This window comes from Lampris incognitus, chromosome 10 (genome assembly GCF_029633865.1).
Source record: "Lampris incognitus isolate fLamInc1 chromosome 10, fLamInc1.hap2, whole genome shotgun sequence".
NCBI classification, from domain to species: Eukaryota; Metazoa; Chordata; class Actinopteri; order Lampriformes; family Lampridae; genus Lampris; species Lampris incognitus.
Genome location: NC_079220.1, coordinates 13404747 through 13422621, shown reverse-complemented (window position 1 = coordinate 13422621; position 17875 = coordinate 13404747). Strand labels below are relative to the sequence as shown.

At 46.9% G+C, this 17875-nt stretch overlaps 1 protein-coding gene across 1 annotated transcript; it reads right to left on the bottom strand.

Annotated features, from left to right (window-relative positions):
• Nucleotides 1–5716: 5716 nt before the first annotated feature.
• Nucleotides 5717–7262, bottom strand: LOC130119717 (protein Tob2). Its single transcript, XM_056288320.1, has one exon. It carries the CDS (start codon nucleotides 7129–7131, stop codon nucleotides 5902–5904), a length of 1230 nt encoding a protein of 409 aa, XP_056144295.1. The 5' UTR covers nucleotides 7132–7262; the 3' UTR covers nucleotides 5717–5901.
• Nucleotides 7263–17875: the final 10613 nt, after the last annotated feature.

Below are 17875 nucleotides of genomic sequence, written 5' to 3'. Positions count from 1 at the left end.
GCTGCGGTCGACCTTGTGTGAGTCATTGCCCAGCTGCAGCCGCCCTGCCTGCCTGCCTGCCTGCCTGCCTGCCTGCCGCTGATGGGAAACAACACACGCTCCATGCTGGAACTGCAAGTGTTGGCGATTGAATATAAATAAATCAAAGGGCTGCATCGTATGGCAGGTCAGCGAGAGATAGCCTTCATCCTCCCCTGTTGGTCAACACACACACACACATACACACACACACACACACACACGAGATTGTATTTATGGATCCTGTGTTGTTTGGATCACCGCTGTCCTGTCCTTGCCGCCGCCGCCTCTTCCTCCTCCTCTTCCTCCTCCTCATCAGTATTCCAGAGGAGTCTGAGATGTTGCGTAATGATCACAGCCACACACAGGGGAGCAGTGTTGCGTAACAGCAACCTCAAAGACCGAGGGGTGGGTGGGGCTATTTTTTGGGGGGGGGGCAAAAAGAAAAAAGATGGGAGAATAGGGGTGGGGGAAGCAGAGGGAATATGGTGGGGGGAGGGGTACAGTGGTTAGGAGGATGGAGGATAGCGAGGAGGTTGGTGATGATGGGGTTGGACCACAGAAGGGACAGAGTGTTGAAGGACATCGAACGAACGGAGGGGGGTGAAGAAGAACCGGGGGGGGGTGGGAGGATGAGGGGGATGGGACTGATGTACAGAGGTGGAGTGGCTCGGGGGTAAAAGGAGAAGGGGGGGGCAAGATGGCAAGGGGAATAGACAGGGGAGAGCCAGAGAGGAAGAAAAACAGGGATGCAGCGAGCGAAAGACAGGCGATAAAGCGAGACGTGTGAGCCGAGCTGATGGAGGAAAGGAGGAGGAGGAGGATGGGATGTGCTGAGTGGGCGAGGAAGAGAAGAGATGGAGGAGAGCATGAGAGCCCAGCCATGCATATTAAATGTCAAACCCATACACGCCGCCGTAGCGAGCAGAGGCAAAGTGTATTCACACCACACCACACGCTACCTAACCGGCTCCGTCCGGTACACAACACGGACTCACGCCGCGCCAGACATATGGGCCGGATGATGAAATGTTAGGTAATATCTGTTGTTGGGATGGGGTCCAGCTGATGGAGAAGGAGATGGGACGCGGTGGTGGTGAAGAGCGGGCCGGCTGCTAATTTGAGAATTCCAGCTCAGTTCCTGAATTATTGATCTAACCTGACATGGATTTTGTTTACTGCAATCAGAAGACACACATTGCAATGTGAGGTCTCCACACACTATGATGCTCCAACATGGATGCGTGTCTGCCGGGTCGTTTCGCATGGCACAGATAATGAGGACAAGACAATTAGGGTAATTTTCCCGTGCTTCTTGTTTTTTTTTGCCATTCAGTTTTTATTACAAACTTAAAAAAGAATCGGATTCAATAAGAAACTGCAGTAGTAACTCCCCATTTCCCAAGGGGCAGCACAGGAAAACAGGTCATTGCATTTCAGTAGTGAAAGATTCATTTTCCATCCACAGGGTGTATACAGATCCAAATACAAAAGAGGGAGGGGGAAAAAAAATACAGGGGAGAAAAGAAATCACTACATTTATTTATATATTCTGAACTTTTCAGTTGTATTCATTTATTCTTAAATGTTAAATCTTACATATAAAATAATTTTTCTTTTTTTTTAAACAACAAAATATTTCAAAGTGCAAAATAAATCACACACACCATATAGATAAGCAAAAGACATCGGAATACAAAAATCCATGTTTTTCCTATTCAGTAATTCTCAATCCTGATTGTAAGAGTCGCCTGCTTCAGAGCAGATTTTGATAGTTGTATGGAGAGGCTCGTCCAACCGGCACGCTTCTGTCCAGCTGATCTCAAAAATGCAAAACACAGCTCGGCTAAAACTTTGTTAATCAACTGACACAAAGAAGCCAGGGTCAGAATGATGCTTGCCGACTGACTCTCGGTTTTGCCTGGGAAACAGAAGAATTCGCAAACTCTAACTAGCCTAGCTCCTTTCAATTCATTTCCAAGGGGCGTTATCAACGGGCACATCTGTGACGCGATTGGATAGACCTACAGCCAATCAGAGCAACAGAAACATGTGACGTAGCGCTTAAACTTTTACCAAATCCTGTCGGAAGTACGGGAAAAAAACAGTTTTCTAAACAATTAAGTGAAGTAGTTTATTATTCTTTTAGAGAAAATAAACCGCCCCGTTCGTTTAATATCACCGCGATAGTGGATATTCAACAGCTTGTTCCACATCCTGCGGCGTGAAACGTCAGCGTTACTTTTTTCTCCCACCGGCGTTCCAGGAAGACCCGCCCCTTCTCTGATTGACTACCTCTATCCCCAACCCTACGCTCACCTTGACCAATTTAACCGACTAAGGCAAAGAGGACTAGCCAATCGGAGGCAGAGTTCCCAGAATGCGGGTGGGAGGGAAAAAAATAAAGCGTTACGTCGTCGTATCAAACCCACCCCCATATTAGAACGGTTGTGATTGGCCCGACCAGGACCAGGTCGGCCTGAACTCTGAACTGGAGGGTGGCCAAACGCATATGCCAGAACAAACGTAGAACATGAGCTCACAGATTCGTCTGGTTTCCAGGATAGAATTGGTTATCTCCCCAGCCAAAAACCTTGGACTAGTTTTCTTACACTGGTGAAGGCAAGACATTAAAAACACCTGCCGGCTCTGAAAAGAAGAGAAAAAAAATACTGAAAAATCCTGGAAACGAGAGAGGAAGCAGGAGACGTTTATCTGGGCATACGTTTGGATTGTAGGGTGGGATTGTGTACTCCAACAACCCTGAACAATTAATAAATTAAATAAATAAAAACGGCTCCCCTCCCACACAGACCTATACTCTCAACCAGGATTGACTAATTACTGATCTTAATCACATTCAAAACACATTCAGTTCCTTCGTCTTGCCAAACCTGCAGTTAACAATGACTTCTTATTGAAGAAATACATCGAGGATTTTTGTCCATTTCTCTTTTTAAAATGGGTTATGGCTATCATATCAGGACCGGTGGACCTGGGTGATGTGGAGAGGGCATCCCAGAAAAAGATGATGTGAGCTGAAGCATAAAGTATATGAGCAAATAAATCGCCAGACCAGGGTGGAAAAACCAAAAAAAGAATAGTTTTCTGTTGACTCCATGCTTTGGGGGTGGATGCAGGTGGAAGCCATTTTGTTCTTGTAATGCAGAATATGTCTGATTTTTGTAACTAAAGTAGTGTGGCAGGCATTAAAAAAAACAAAAACAAAACCCATGGTAGAGATACTGATGTATATGACAGAGATAGCAAGAATAATCCTGATGAGAATTTTCTTGGAGAGAAAAATAGGACAAGTGAGTGAATGAGAATTTCAGAAAAAAAGGATAAAACATCATTTTCACACAAAAAGGAAAGATTGCCTTGGAATTGAAAAAAAATCGTTTGACATGATGTGACTTTTTGGTTTAAAAATGCACTGCCTATGTTATTCAGACTGCACTGGGTGCCTTAACATTAGCCATCTTTCCCTATACCAACTCATTGTAAACATTCATTTCCAGAACTCTCTGAAAACCCAAGTTTAAGGAATACATTTACCCGTCTTTTATTGGACAAATGCTGTACAAGGTACGATACACATTCAGTACTTTATTCTCTACATCTTTATTTTTTTTATCTCAACTTGCATATATTCAGTAATTTTTTTGAAAAAATAAGTTCAGCACATAAGAAACTAAAAGAATCTGAACATAAGAACTTTTATATATCCCTAGAGTTATATTATAATCTCTTACCTTTACAAATGTTCTTGATAATTCTTTTGCAAAAACAAGAAAAATATAGAAAAAAATTGGAAAATAAATTACAAACCAATGTAAAAATGCATCTTTCCCTCAGTCATAACATTTATAAAGAAATGTGTACTTCCCCACCCATCCCCTTGAATGAAAAATAAAACTTGCATGACCGCATGCATGCAACTGTGACACAGAAATACCAGCGGGAGCCAAAGTCAAGGGCCCATGGGTCACCTTTTAGACAAATATGGGCGATAATCTAGAAATCATTCATATATTAGACAAGAGTGACTGCGTTTTCCTACCACCAAGAAAGCATTTAAATACAAATCAATCTTGTAATCTGACCAAATATTCCATCAACATACCAGGGCCAGAGAAATGACAATGTTAACATCCTGTGGCTGTGGTGGACACACATAGCCACAGCAGCCCAATAATATAAAGTGCCAGACAACTCAAAAGGACATCTGGGGAATACAGGTTTATCCTACCCCTATCGTGACTGACCATCAATCACGTAGACCAACCAGATCTTCTCAATATTACAAGAAATCTGTGAGTGCCAGAGATCTGACAAGGTGTCAAGTAAAGTGGCAAAAAGACCCTACTAAAATAAAGAACATTCGTTTCAAGCAACTTCAACTGTGTGATTCTGCCTTGTGTTTGAAACAACCAGCAGAACAGAACGGAAAGTTAAAGAATTTAAAAAGCAAGGGAGGGAGTAGCATCAGCCTTTGGCTTCAACAAGATTCAAGCTAACTAGAAACGTGCTCTGGGTTTTAAAAAGTGTCCCTATCCTAGCCAATATTCCCTGCATGCCACCAAGGTAACAAAATCGTCTAGATTTCCCCCACTCTCACCCTTTCTCTGCTACTCACGTTCCCCCTTCTCTTCCCTTTTCCCATCCTCCTCTACCCCGTACAGAGGAAGACCTCTCCTTCACAGTCAAAGTCATGCTAAACCATTTATCACAGTCCTTACTCCTTAACTGCTGCATTCCCTCCCCCTGCCCTTCTCCTCCGCCTGCTCACCTTCACACACTGCTAACTGGAACTCCGGTTATGTGCGTGTCCATTTATGAATTATTGTGTATGCCCCGTATGTACATTTGAGATGTCAGCACACATATATCCCCAAGATCCAAAAAGAAGTTTATTGACCTTCCGGGCTGCAATGTCTCCTGACGGCACATATCACAACATTTCAGCTCTTAAAGTCCCAACGCTCCCATTTCGACCATCCATTGCACCAACTTCCTTTCAAAAAGCATACCATGCATTACCGTTAATGGTAAACAAATGGTAAACAACTTTTGCCATACAGCCAGTTGACAGTGCTGACTTTGCAACAGAAATTGTCAGATCATGTCTGCGGAAGAGTGCATTTCAAGACCAAAACACATCCATCATATAGAGAGCGAGTCACAGGACTGTAATAAACCACAGTAGACCCCAAAGGTGGACACCGGGAGGACTTCGCACACCAAAAAAAAAGAAAAGAAAAAAAAAGCAGCTTTCCCCTCTGTATATTTGTGGCAACTAGGGCAGAGCAGATTGCAGTGCAAAGTGCTGAGCATTCCACAGCCATCCTTCCCTGCAGGACTTGGCTAAGTCCTTTTTCACAGCATGACAGTGCAGTGCAAAATGGAGCTATTACGTATACTGCTGTACTAACCAAGTCCATTAGACTTAAGGTTAAGGACATCACTCTCACCCACATTAACATTCAATGCAAACAATAAATGTCTCTGCGTTGAGACTAGACACTATCAAGGTACCCAATTTACCCAATTTTCCCTCGGGGGTGAATAAAGTATTCCGATTCTAATTCTGAAGGTAGAAAGGAACTACCCCCCCCCCACCTCCCCCCCAAACAAATCACAAGCAGTAACAGTTAATGCACAAAGGGTGCAGGATAAGGGAATAGTTACAGGAAAAAAAAAAAGGTCACATGAAAAACACCATTAACGTGGTAATTCTTTGTAGTAAAACTAACCCTAGGATGTCGTATTAGTAGTAAGAACAATATGTTAGAAAAACTGAAAATACCTTGAGCATCACTGTTTCTATACTAAACTCCTGCTACAGCAACACTCGTCATTACTGTTATCTTCAGTAAAGGCTTAGTTGGCCAGCACCACCGGCTGGAAAGACTGGCTAGGATATTGCAGGTTGTAGCTCCCAAGGCCCTCCACGAAGGGGGGCTTCTCTATGTAGGAAATTCCACTGCCACTTCCAATGATGCCCACGCCCTGAGGTGGGGGAGGGCTGGAGAAGGGTTCAAAGGACGGATGGGAATTGACTGGATGAGGGGGTTGGAAGGGGCTGGCGTGGGGCAGCATCGGCTGGGTATCGGTGTCGAAGTAGAGGGGCCCTGGGGATCCTGGGTAGACAAACTCTTTGGCGTTGGGAGAGAGCTGGCTGGGGATCGGACCCCCCAGGGAGTGCAAGGACAGAGACAGGGGCTTGTGCTTCAGCAGCTCTGGCGGGGTGATGGTGGTAGGGGAGCGGGAGAGCATCCTTTGAGGAGGTGGTATGCTGGCTCCGACACCAGAGCCACCAGCCGACACAGCCCCGCTGCACTTCTTCATCTTTGTCGAGCCGAATTTTGTGGCGGCAAAGCTGGCAGTGGTGAAGGTGATTGGCTGTATGGGGGGACGAGGATTGGAAAGAGCAGCGGACGGTTGTTGCTGCTGGGTAGCGAGGTAGGGCAAGCCCCCGCTCGGAGGAGACGGGGTGGAGGTGTTGGAGGAGTGGATGGTGGGGTCGGTCGGGGTGCTGGAGCTTGGATAGCTGAAAAGCCCAGAGCAGGACTGCGCAGAGAGGGGGGTAGGTGAGCTACAGACAGAGGGCAGAAGGACAGGAGATGCATGGCCCCCAATTGGCACAAACACCTGAGCATCCGGGTTGAACCCAAGACTCTTGGCCTCCTCCACCTCTGCATCACCTTTGTCATCTCCGCTCACCACCTCGGCCCTTTCAACCTCATTCCCCAGGCCAGGTGGATCCTCCAGGTAGAGCACTTTCACCACTCCCTTCTCTCCAATCTGGTAGGAAACCTCATAAGGGTCGATCCACACACTGAGCTCTGTAGGAACATTAGCACGCACTTCCTCTGTGTCCAGGCCACTTCTCCGGGCAGCCAACTCAACCACAGGATCCCTCAGCACCCCCAGGTGAAGGCAGCGGAAGGCAGAGCCCCGTAAAGGGGACTCGGGGTACCAATGGCCCTCAAAACGTGACACTAGTATCCTCTCTAGCTCCTCACCAAATAAATCGGCTCGACGCCGAGGCAGCTTGTTGTACAGGTAGGACACGATAAAGTTGAGAGCGACCTTCACCTCCAGATGCATGACTGCACCAGGTTAAAATGGTCTTAGTTCAGCCGACGTGTTGAAACAGGCGATTTAACGCTGTAAATAGGGTTTCTCTTGGCTCACTGTAAAGGATATGATGCTTTTACTGTCATCATGATAAAAAGGCACCTTGAATGTAGAGTCTGAGCCTGTACTCTAAAAACCTTTAGGAACCTTCCAGAAAAGCCAAAAGAGGAGACCCAATCCTTTGCTTTTCTTTGTCTTTTTTCTAAGTTGAAAAAAAATGGTGACAGGTCCCAACTGTGAGGAGAGAAAGAAAGAAATTGTTATTTTACCTTTACAGCCAGGGAAAGATCTGCAGTGATATGAAAGCAATAGCAACCCTTTTGTTGGTTAGAAAAGTCAAAGAAAAAAAAAAGAATTACTCATGTAATATCCTCATCATCATATACTCTGTCATTATACATGCCATACTTTATACTTTAAAAAGGGCCCTTTTATTTAAGGGATGCTGGGTTGGGGGAGAGGACGCTAGTAAAGTATGTGCCAGATGCTGAGATGCAGGATACATAAATCCCTCATAATCTTGAATCCGATCCCACAGAGCCACTCTTGCCAGATGCCTTTTACCATTTTGAGCCACTGAGAGACCGTTCATCGCCATGCAGAAGCAAAAGGAATTGACGCTTGAGGTGATGTAAAACAACAAGACTTAGTAAAGGATAAGTGTAAAATGGCAGAAGTGATGGCAACCATGAGAACAACATTTCCCGTCATGCAACACTATCAACGTCAACACAGCGTGCAACCGCGTCCCCCGCCCCCGCACCTGCCCCACAAAACAATCCATTCAAATGTACTTCCCTGCCAGGAGGGGCTCGACAACAGAGACTGGGATATTGGGTCCGACTAGAGTGTCTTCATTTTACAAGAAGGTAAAAACGCCCGGCTTGAATCTAGACGTGGGCCATTTTCAAAAATGATGACATTTACTGCCTCCCTTTGAATGGGCCAAAGTGCTGCAGCAGGGTTAAAAACAAAAATCCCACATCTGTAACAAAACAAAAACCCTCCCGAGTAATCTGTCCAAGCCCCTTGTGCAGAATAACCGATTAAGTGGACGCAGGCTACACGTAAAAGGATGTGCGTTTGCCCACACGGGGACCCTCGTTTATTCACCTGCAGTGGTCGTCGTCGGTAAAAACCAAAACAGGCTTATGCCGGAGAGTTCCCACGTCGCAAACCTATCCTCCACACACCGAGAACTAAAAACAAAACACTCGGCATCCAATGTCATTCAATGTCACTGCAAGCCCAGCTGCCTTTAAATGCACAACCCCGTCACTTCAAATGACAACGGTCCTCATGAACAACTGCGGATTACCAGTCTGCAACGCGTTACATTCGCCCCCGTTTTGCTTCGAACATGTCGACAGGCACTTTCCCAGTATGTGCCCCTCATTTCACATACGGCCCAGCCATTATTTACAGGCCTGTATTATTTAGCGTGAAGAATCGATTACGCGGGCCTGTTACGTTGCATGTCGCGAGGGCAGACGCGCCACATAAGGTATAAGGCTCGACTTGTTTACATTGGACGATCGTCGGTGGAGCATAACGCGTTTTCTTTGTGCCTCGCTGTGCCGATAGTTTAGCTCGGCTCGCAATCTAATGGTGCCCCCCGTTTTTTAATATCCGCAAAATACCAACAGGCTCCAATAGAAAGCTAACGTTTCGGAGGCCGGTTGAGACTGAAGGTTGTTTTGCAAAACCGTCAATTCGCACCAGCGATGCAAAGCTACAAGAAAATAACCCCAACTTCGCCTGGATGTTGACAAACTTTAACGCTGGAGAAAAAAAAAGAAAAACAAAACAACAAAACAAAAAACAACACCGCCACCCCGAGCCATCTGTCAGAGAAAGGGCACCGATGAATTTCCAACACTCGACGAACAGCTTTTGCTGTGTAGCTGTAAATTTAATTAGAAACTAACTGGCGAACATCGCGGTCTCCAGAAACGACACAGAATGTGCAATGGAGGAGGAGGGGGGGGGAGAAAAACAAGTCTCCCTACTTGGTTTCACGTCGTAGGTCATTTCACTAAGCCAATATGACAACACTATGACTTTATATTGAGTTTCATTGAATTGAAATTCTCTGTGGGGGGAGAGCCCCCCTCCCCCCCGAATCTACAGCGAACCCCATTACAGTTTTTCGACAATCCGTGTTTTTTAAGGATAATTTTGGAAAAATCATGCATTGGGTTTTGAATCAATGCACTACACCCTTACATAATTCTGTGCCTGCCCTACACGATGTACATTTAAAGGTAGTTTTATACTTACTGATGTCAACGATTCTGCACCTGCGTTTTGAATTTCCTTGTGTGAATTATAAGATCTAGAGAGTCGACGGTTTGCACTTGTTCCTTTGCAGATATTTCATCTTGTTTCAACTCTATCCTGATTTTTTGTTAATCAAGATAATTTAATATTACCCCCGTATCCTTAGCTGTAAGTATGCACGACTCGTCCGGAGAAAACTTTGCTGTTTGACAACCGCGCGTATTTATACAGCTTCAATCGCCCACACCCCCAGCACCATGATGACGGTACACATAGGAACTACTTTCAAGATATTATCATTATGGGACCTGCGAGTGATTGGACCTCCAAATTAGTTTTTGGTATTTTCAGTTTATCAAGATAATGAATAATATTTGGTTTGGGGTATAAGTAAAAAAAAAATATGAAAAAACAAAACAAAACTGAGTAACATGGAAAAAAAACCCAAATTGTTTTATGTATGCTACTCGACGACGCATCAAAATAACTGCCATACATATACACTTTATGTGGATTCTAGATTCATCTGCGTAAAATGAAATCGCCTAAATTCACGAGGGACGTGTTTTATCCAGATACGATTCCACGTTTACAACGGGGGCTCTAGTTTATCTGCGGAGGGATATTTGTAGTTTCCTGCGGTGGTGAACCATTGCTAAAAATACAAGCGGTGATAGCAACAGAGTCTCTATTGGTTGAGATGGGGGAGGACCCATTGCAGCGTCCATTCACCATGCAAAATGACATTTAGCAGGGGTTGTGGGTAATGCCGTTTATGTCGCTAAATAGCCTCGGGTCATTTGTGATGGATTCCCTCGCTCATAGGGGAGACGTAGGTGGAGAGTAACTTATTGCATCTGCTCTAGCTATCATATTCAACTTTCAGAGTAACGCTACTCTTATTATATCAAATAAAATAAAACCGAATCCAATCAAAGTTAATTTGTCACATTGTACGGCGGTAGTGGGATGTTTTCCCTTGAGTTCACCTAACTGCAAAGTGTGAGAGACATTATGTAGGTCTAAGTATAGCTGAATTAAATCTCAAATCAGGTATACAAACCCCCCCCCAAAAAAAAACGAGCACATATGCATCTTCTTGTACAAATCAGAACATATTATTGTATTAGTGCCTTCACACCTATTTGAGTACGTATTTCAAGTATTTCCCCCATAACTTTGTTTTTCAGACGGAGGAAAAGGACTTCTAAGAATTGGCATTTACATAAAATTAGCCATTCTGGACATCACTACTTTACTTCAAGTGATATTATATCCTCCCAAGTCGTCGGTGACAATTATGTCCCATCGAGTGAGGTGATTTTGTTAATTTTTTGATGTGGTTTATGAACACGCACAAAAGTAGTGAGTATGAATATTTTTGAAGGTTTATTCAGCTAATTGAATTTTCATTTTCAAATTTATTCATACACCGGCACAATTACTATGTTGTGGAAATTGCAGGAAAGTAGAGACGGACAATTTCTCTCATTGACTACACGAACGCATGTGTCATTTATTCTTCCGTACAAAAATCACGAGAGCAACATGGCGTTGCTCCAACAATTTTAGTTATAGCCCCACACTGTCAACCCGGAAACATTTTCTGAAAGGGTCCGTGTCTATCTAACACAGAACATCAACCTATTATGGTGAATTATGCTCTTAAAATCCGCTACATACGTCCCCCCCAGAATTCACCATAACAGAAAAAGTCAACGTAGAGGGGGGCAGATGGCCCAGCCGCAACAGCTTCGCCGAACAGGTGCGAAGGCCGGGGTGCCTACTGGAGGGGCCTTAGGGACCCCGCGGTGGGTGGAGGAACCTTAGGGGCCTTGTTGGGGGGTGGGGGCAGGGTAAGAGGGTGCCCCCGCCATGGGGGCTGGGCAAGTCCAACAGGTATTTCCAAGTCCAGGTGAGCTGGTTTGAGGCGAGCCACTGAAATGCACTCTGGCTTGTTGCCGAATTCCACAACAAAGTGCTTGTTCCCGGTCTCCAGGACGCAGAACGGCCCATCATAGGGAGGTTGTAGGGATCCACATTGGGCGTCGTGGCAGACAAAAATGTACTCTGCCAACTACAGACTTGCGGGGATGTGAGACTGTGGGAGGCCGTGTTGCAAAGTGGGGACCGGTGCGAAAGCTCTGGCGTTATCCAGGAGTGTGGTCCGTTGATGGGCTGCAGACCAGGGAGCTGTGGTATTGAGGATGAAATCCCTTGGGACCCGCAGCGGCTGTCTGTAAACCAGTTCAGCGGATGACGACTGGAGGTCCTCCTTAGGAGCGGTCCTGAGGCCCAGCATGACCCACGGGAGCCTGTCAGCAATGGAACCGCTCGCACAACCCATTGGCTTGCGGATGGTACGCAGTGGTGCAGTCGAGCTTTACCCCTCTGTGACTGCGTTCCAGAGCTCAGATGCAAACTGTGAGCCCCGGTCTGAGGGGAAGTCAGATGGGGTGCTGAACCTGGCGACCCAGGTCCCGATGAACACCCGGGCTATGTCGGTGGACGTCGTCGATGACAATGGGATAGCTTCTGGCCATCGAGTGGTCCTGTCCACCATGGTGAGGAGGTAAATAAAACCGTGGGAGAGGGGCAGGGGGCCCACTAGGTCCACGTTTACGTGGTCGACCCTCCTTTCGGGCACCGGGAACTGTGCCGGGGGGCTCTGGTGTAGCGGTGCACTTTAGGGTGCTGACACTCCACGCGGGTGCCAGCCCAGTCTCTCATGTCTTTTTTGAGCCCGTGCCAGATGAACTTGGTTGCCACTAGTCTTTGAGACGGCTTTTGTCCAGGGTGGAAGAGGCCACAGACAGCGTCAAAAACATGCCACCTCCAGCCAGTGGGAATGACGGGCCAGGGCCAACCAGCGGAGACGTCGCACAGGAGCATGGTGCCAGTGTCGTCGAAAGCCATGTCCTCTAACTGCAGCCCTGTGACAGCCGTCCTGAAAGCCTGCATGTCCGGATCGGCGGCCTGGTCAGCTGCCATGCGGGCATAGTCAAGACCCAAGTGGATGGCCCCCACAGTGGCCCGGGAGAGGCAGTCGGTGATGAGGTTGGTTTTGCCAGCAACATGCTGTACGTCCGTGGTGAACTCTGAGATGTAGGAGAGCTGTTGTTGCTGGCGGGTGGACCACGGCTCAGCCACCTTGGCCATGGCGAATGTCAGTGGTTTGTGGTCCACAAACGCCGTGAACTGGCTAGCCTCTGGCAGGGAACAGAAGTGTCGAACGGTGAGGTAGAGAGCGAGGAGCTCCTGATCGAAGGTGCTATACTTCCATTCGCTGGGGTGTAATTGTTGGCTGAAGAAAGCGAGCGGCTTCCAAGCGCCATTCACCCACTGCTCGTGCACTGCCCCGACTGCATAGTCCGAAGCGTGTGTAGTACTGGCGATCGGATCCTTGGGTGATGGGTGCGTCAGCATTGTTGCATCAGCCAGAGCAGTCTTATTGTCCACAAACGGCTTGTCCCTCTCCGCAGATCAGTCCACAGTGTGTTTGGTGGCCTTGCCTTTCAGGGCCTTATACAGGGGTCGCATGAGTTGAGCCGCTCGGGGATAAAGCGGTGGTAAGTTCACCATGCTGAGGAACTCCTGTAGGGACTTGACTGTGAGCGGTCGCGTGAAGTTCACGACGGCGTCCACCTTTGACAAGAGGGGTACCGCCTCGGCTTTGGTGACTCGGTGTCTGAGGAAGTCGATGGTTGTCAGTTCAAACTGGCATTTGACTGGATTGACGATCAGCCCGTTCTGGCTGAGCCGCTCGAAAAGAGTCCGGAGGTGGGACAGGTGTTCCGCTTTGGAGGTGCTGGTGACGAGGATGTCGTCTAGATAGACAAAAACAAAAGGCAGGGCCCGTAGCACTAAATCAATGAGGTGCTGGAATGTCTGCGAGGCGTTCTTGAGGCCAAACGGCATGCGCAAGAACTCGAACAGTCCAAATGGGGTGATCACTGCCGTTTTGGGGGCATCCAGCGGGTGGACGGGCACCTGATGGTATCCATGGACGAGGTCCACTTTGGAAAAGATGGCTTTTCCAGCTAGGTGGGCGGAAAAATCCTGGATGTGTGGGACTGGGTAGCGTTCCGGTGTTGTCGTATTGTTGAGTCGGCGATAATCGCCACATGGGCGCCCCCGCTGCTAGGCTTCGGGACGATGTGGAGGGGTGAAGCCATGCACGGGCTGTTGGAGCGGCGAATGAGGCCGAGACGTTCCATATTCTTGAACTCCTCCCTGGCGGCAGTGAGCTTGGTTGGGTCGAAGCGCCGAGCCCGAGCAGAAACTGGTGGGCCAGTGGTGGCGATGTGGTGCTCCACTCTGTGCTTGGCGGTGGAAGATGAGAAGGTGGGCTGCGTGAGGACCAGGAACTCGGCGAGAAGCCGGAGAAAACCGTCTGCAGCGGACAGCATGCTAGACAGTCTGATGGAGTCCACTCCGCTGAGAGTACACACATATGAGCAGAAAGTGACAGCGTCCATCAAGCGACGGTTTTTGACATCCACCAGCAGCCCATAGGCGCATAGGAAATCCGAGCCGAGGAGGGGGGCGGCCACTTTTGCCGTGACAAAGTCCCAACCGAACCGCTGTCCTCCGAAACACAGCTCCGTGTACCTAGTGCCATAAGTGCGGATGGAGCAGCCGTTAGCGGCTTCCATGGGGAGGGCGGCATATCTGCAGGACAGGATGTCTACTCTCGATGCGGGCAGGACGCTCCTCTGCGCGACAGTGTCGCACAGGAACCGCCGTCCAGAAATGGTATCTTGGATGAAGCCACTACTGAGCGCCGGCCCTGGCGCCGCTTGGCCTTGGGTCCAAACTTTGCATGGTAAAAACACAGGCCGTGGTCCTGCCGCCGTTGAGGAGCTGCTGCTGCTGCTGCTGCTGCTGCGGAGACTGTTGCGTCTCCAGGCAGTGGTGAAAATGCGTGGGCAGGAAAAAACGCGGCTGCGCAGTGCTGTTGACCAGCAAGGGAAAATATATCAGCCTCCTCGGCCAGAGCACGACAGTCAGTGACGGCGGTGTTGGCTAAAGCAGCACGTACCTGAGAAGGCAGCTGTCGCAGAAACAGTTGGATGAAGAGGAAGTCGGGCCTGCGCTTCCCAGGAGATCGAGTATCCTGTCCATAAGTTCAGACGGCTTACTGTCACCGAGACCTTGTAGATAGAAGAGCCGTCAGAAAGTTGAAAAGCTTTCAACAGGTGAGCCTTGAGTGTGTCGTATTTTTTCTGCTGCGGAGGATCTTTGAGGAGGCTCACTACTCTGGTTGCTGTTGAACTGCCGAGAGCCGCCACCACATAATAGTATTTTGTGGCGTCCGCGATGATTTCCCGCAATGCGAACTGCGCTTCTGTCTGGGCGAACCAAACGAGGCGGACGACTCCCAGAACTCCGGCAGCTTGACAGAAACCGCATTAATCGTCATGTTCATAGAGTTGTCTCTGGAAACGTCCAGCAGAAAACGTCGGGGTCACCAGTGTGGAAATTGCAGGAAAGTAGAGACGGACAATTTCTCTCACCGACTACACGAACGCGTGTGTCATTTATCTGCCGTACAAAAATGGACAACGAGAGCAACATGGCGCTTCTCCAACAATTTTAGCGGTAGCCCCACCCTGTCAACCCGGAAACACTTTTTAAGGGCCCGTGTCTACCTAACACAGAACATTTATGGTGAATTATGCCCATAGTCCGCTACAATGTCAATATTTCTGTTTTTTTTTTATAAATTTATTTCTGATTTTTCCCTTTTTTCTCCCAATTTAGTGGCCAATTGATCCCTATTTTAATTCAAACACCCACCCTCGTATTGCATGCGTTCGCCAACTGCATCTCTCCGGCCGGCAGTCTCGAAGGAAAGCGCCTCCCCACTTTCGTGACAAGGCGAATCCAAGCCGAACCACTGTTTTTCCGACACACACAGAGACGCATTCACATGACGAACACAAGCCGACTCCGCCCCCCTCCCGAAGACAGCGTTGCCAATGATTGCTGCTTCATCGAGTCCGGCCATAGTCGGATCTGACGAGACCGGGGCGCGAACCCCAGTCCCCAGTGGGCAACTGCATCGACACCAAGCCGATGCTTAGACCGCTACGCCACCGCGGACCATAATATTTCTGTTTAAAAATGTCGCGTCATGTCAGTATTGGTAGCGAATTCGGGGTTTAGCTCGAGAACCGCCGCAGCCAGGACGCGAACCTGAGTCGCCCGCGGGCGACTGCGCTAACCAATCAAAAGGGTCCGACTGATTAGCGCAGTCTACTTATCCGTGCGCTTTATACTACCCCCCCCCGCCTCCTTCGGGAAGCGCGCCCTGCGCTTCAGCATATGCCATTCCGATGGCCTCACGGTCTCACCATCCCACTTCTGACACCAATGTAGGGAATTCGTGGGGCAGCCCTGGAACCGCAGCAGCCGGGACGCGAACCTGGGTCGAACCCTTTAGTCGACTGGTTCGCCCATAGTGCGGGAGATCCGGGGTCGCGTCCCGCTGCGGCGGTTCCCGGGCTGCCCCCCCCCCCGAGTTCGCTACAGTATCATGTCATGGCCATGTCATTCATGAAGGTAAAATATATATAAACTGTTCTCTACATCAATAATCACATTTTGAGCAATGACATTTTCCCCACCCACCGTAAATTATGTCATTATACGAAAACTTGCCATTTTGTGTTCTTCGAACAAAGCTTGCTCTGTAAATCTGAATAAACATTAAAACATTTTATGTTTCCATATACCTTGTAACATAAAAAAACAATTAATAGTTTAATTGATATGCTTTTTTCTTTTGTTTTTAAAGAGTTTAAACACGTTTTTGTGCGAAGCACCTCGCAAAAAATGTAAAAATGGCCTGTCGCGCAGGATGATTTTTCTACTTTTACTAGCTATTTAGGCCAAAAAAGTTAAACTATCATATAAAAACTTAAAATTATATAAATTGTCAAGTGTAATTTCATTACTCATGAGTGGTTTTTATGCTTAATATGTGTAAAATGTCGAAATAAAAAAAAGTAAACTGCTCAATATTCTGACTTTACAAACACACTTAGTGTAACAAGTTTTTTTAACTTTCAAAGGAAATCAGATTTGTTATCAATATGGATTTAAAACCTTTTCAAACAGTATTTGATATGTCATTAACAGGGTTGACGAAACACACATTTATGTTGATTATATGTGGAGAGAGAGAGGAAAAAAAGATAGCCTGACACGTTTTTTTCTGAGAGCTAAGGATCTACTTCATCCAAAAAAGGGCTTAAAGACTTTTAAAACAGTACTTTGAAAATCAAACAATAAGAATGGGAAATGGCACGTTTTCGTATAATGAAGCTTCCTCCGAATGAAATGTCAACGGTGTGATCGGCTCTCATTATAAATCATTTAGCGTCTCGCAGTTTTCATAGATGAAAAGTCAATAGAGAGGAATTAATCAGAGATAAGCCACTCTGCCCAGTCTTAATTACCAAACGCATTATCAGATTAAATACATACACAGAAATACATCGAAGTAACTGCAAATGGATAGTTTTCTCAATTTGACTCGTCCGAGAAATAAAATAACGGGAGTCCTATAATGAAAAGCTCTGACGTCATATTTCAGCGACACGCCTTTGTCGGTGAACAAAATGGCGTCTTACTGTTTCACTGTCACTAGGCTACGGGTAAGAAATAGTAATTTTATATAATACGAGATTTTCAGCCGTCTATGTCTCGAATGCAAATGTTAAAGGTAGACAGTCTTTTGGACCTATTACAACCCTCATTGTTAAGAATGTGCTGGTAATGGAAATATTGAAGAGTCCATCCCGGGCCGCTAGCCGTCAGGTCACTGTGTCACCGATTGACTCTAGACAGCAAAGTATGGTAACGGTTACAACCACGTCAGAGTTGCTAACGCTGCTTAATAACACATGAAATTATCCGTATAACATTGATTTCTATCCGTGTTCGGCTAATTGGTCGGCGTAAATGGCCTCAAAAGTTCAGCTGGTAGCAAGGTGATTGCAAGGTTACTGAATTTCTTAGTGCGCACTTCCAGTGTTATCATAATCTGTCCCTACACAGTTACTGTAATTGATCAGACGGTATGATCTGGGGAAAATGCGGCACTAAACAGGAAATTCACACAAGCTGGTGTATTCCCAGCTTTTATCTCCTAAATTAATGGCTCTGATTAACAACTGCTCATCAAGTTGCTGTCGATTTTGTGATCTTTACAGATCCTCCACGTTTTCATCGGCTTTAAAGGGACACAAGGTTATGTTTCAGTTAATTCAGTGCTAATTAACTTATATTTCCGAGTATACATTTCAGTTGGAAACACATACCATTAAATGGACATCATGTGTGTTGATGGACATACCCGTATCAATAGGCCTAACTTTAATGTAAAATGTAATATACGTAGAATTGCTACATTTCTTGCACACATTTG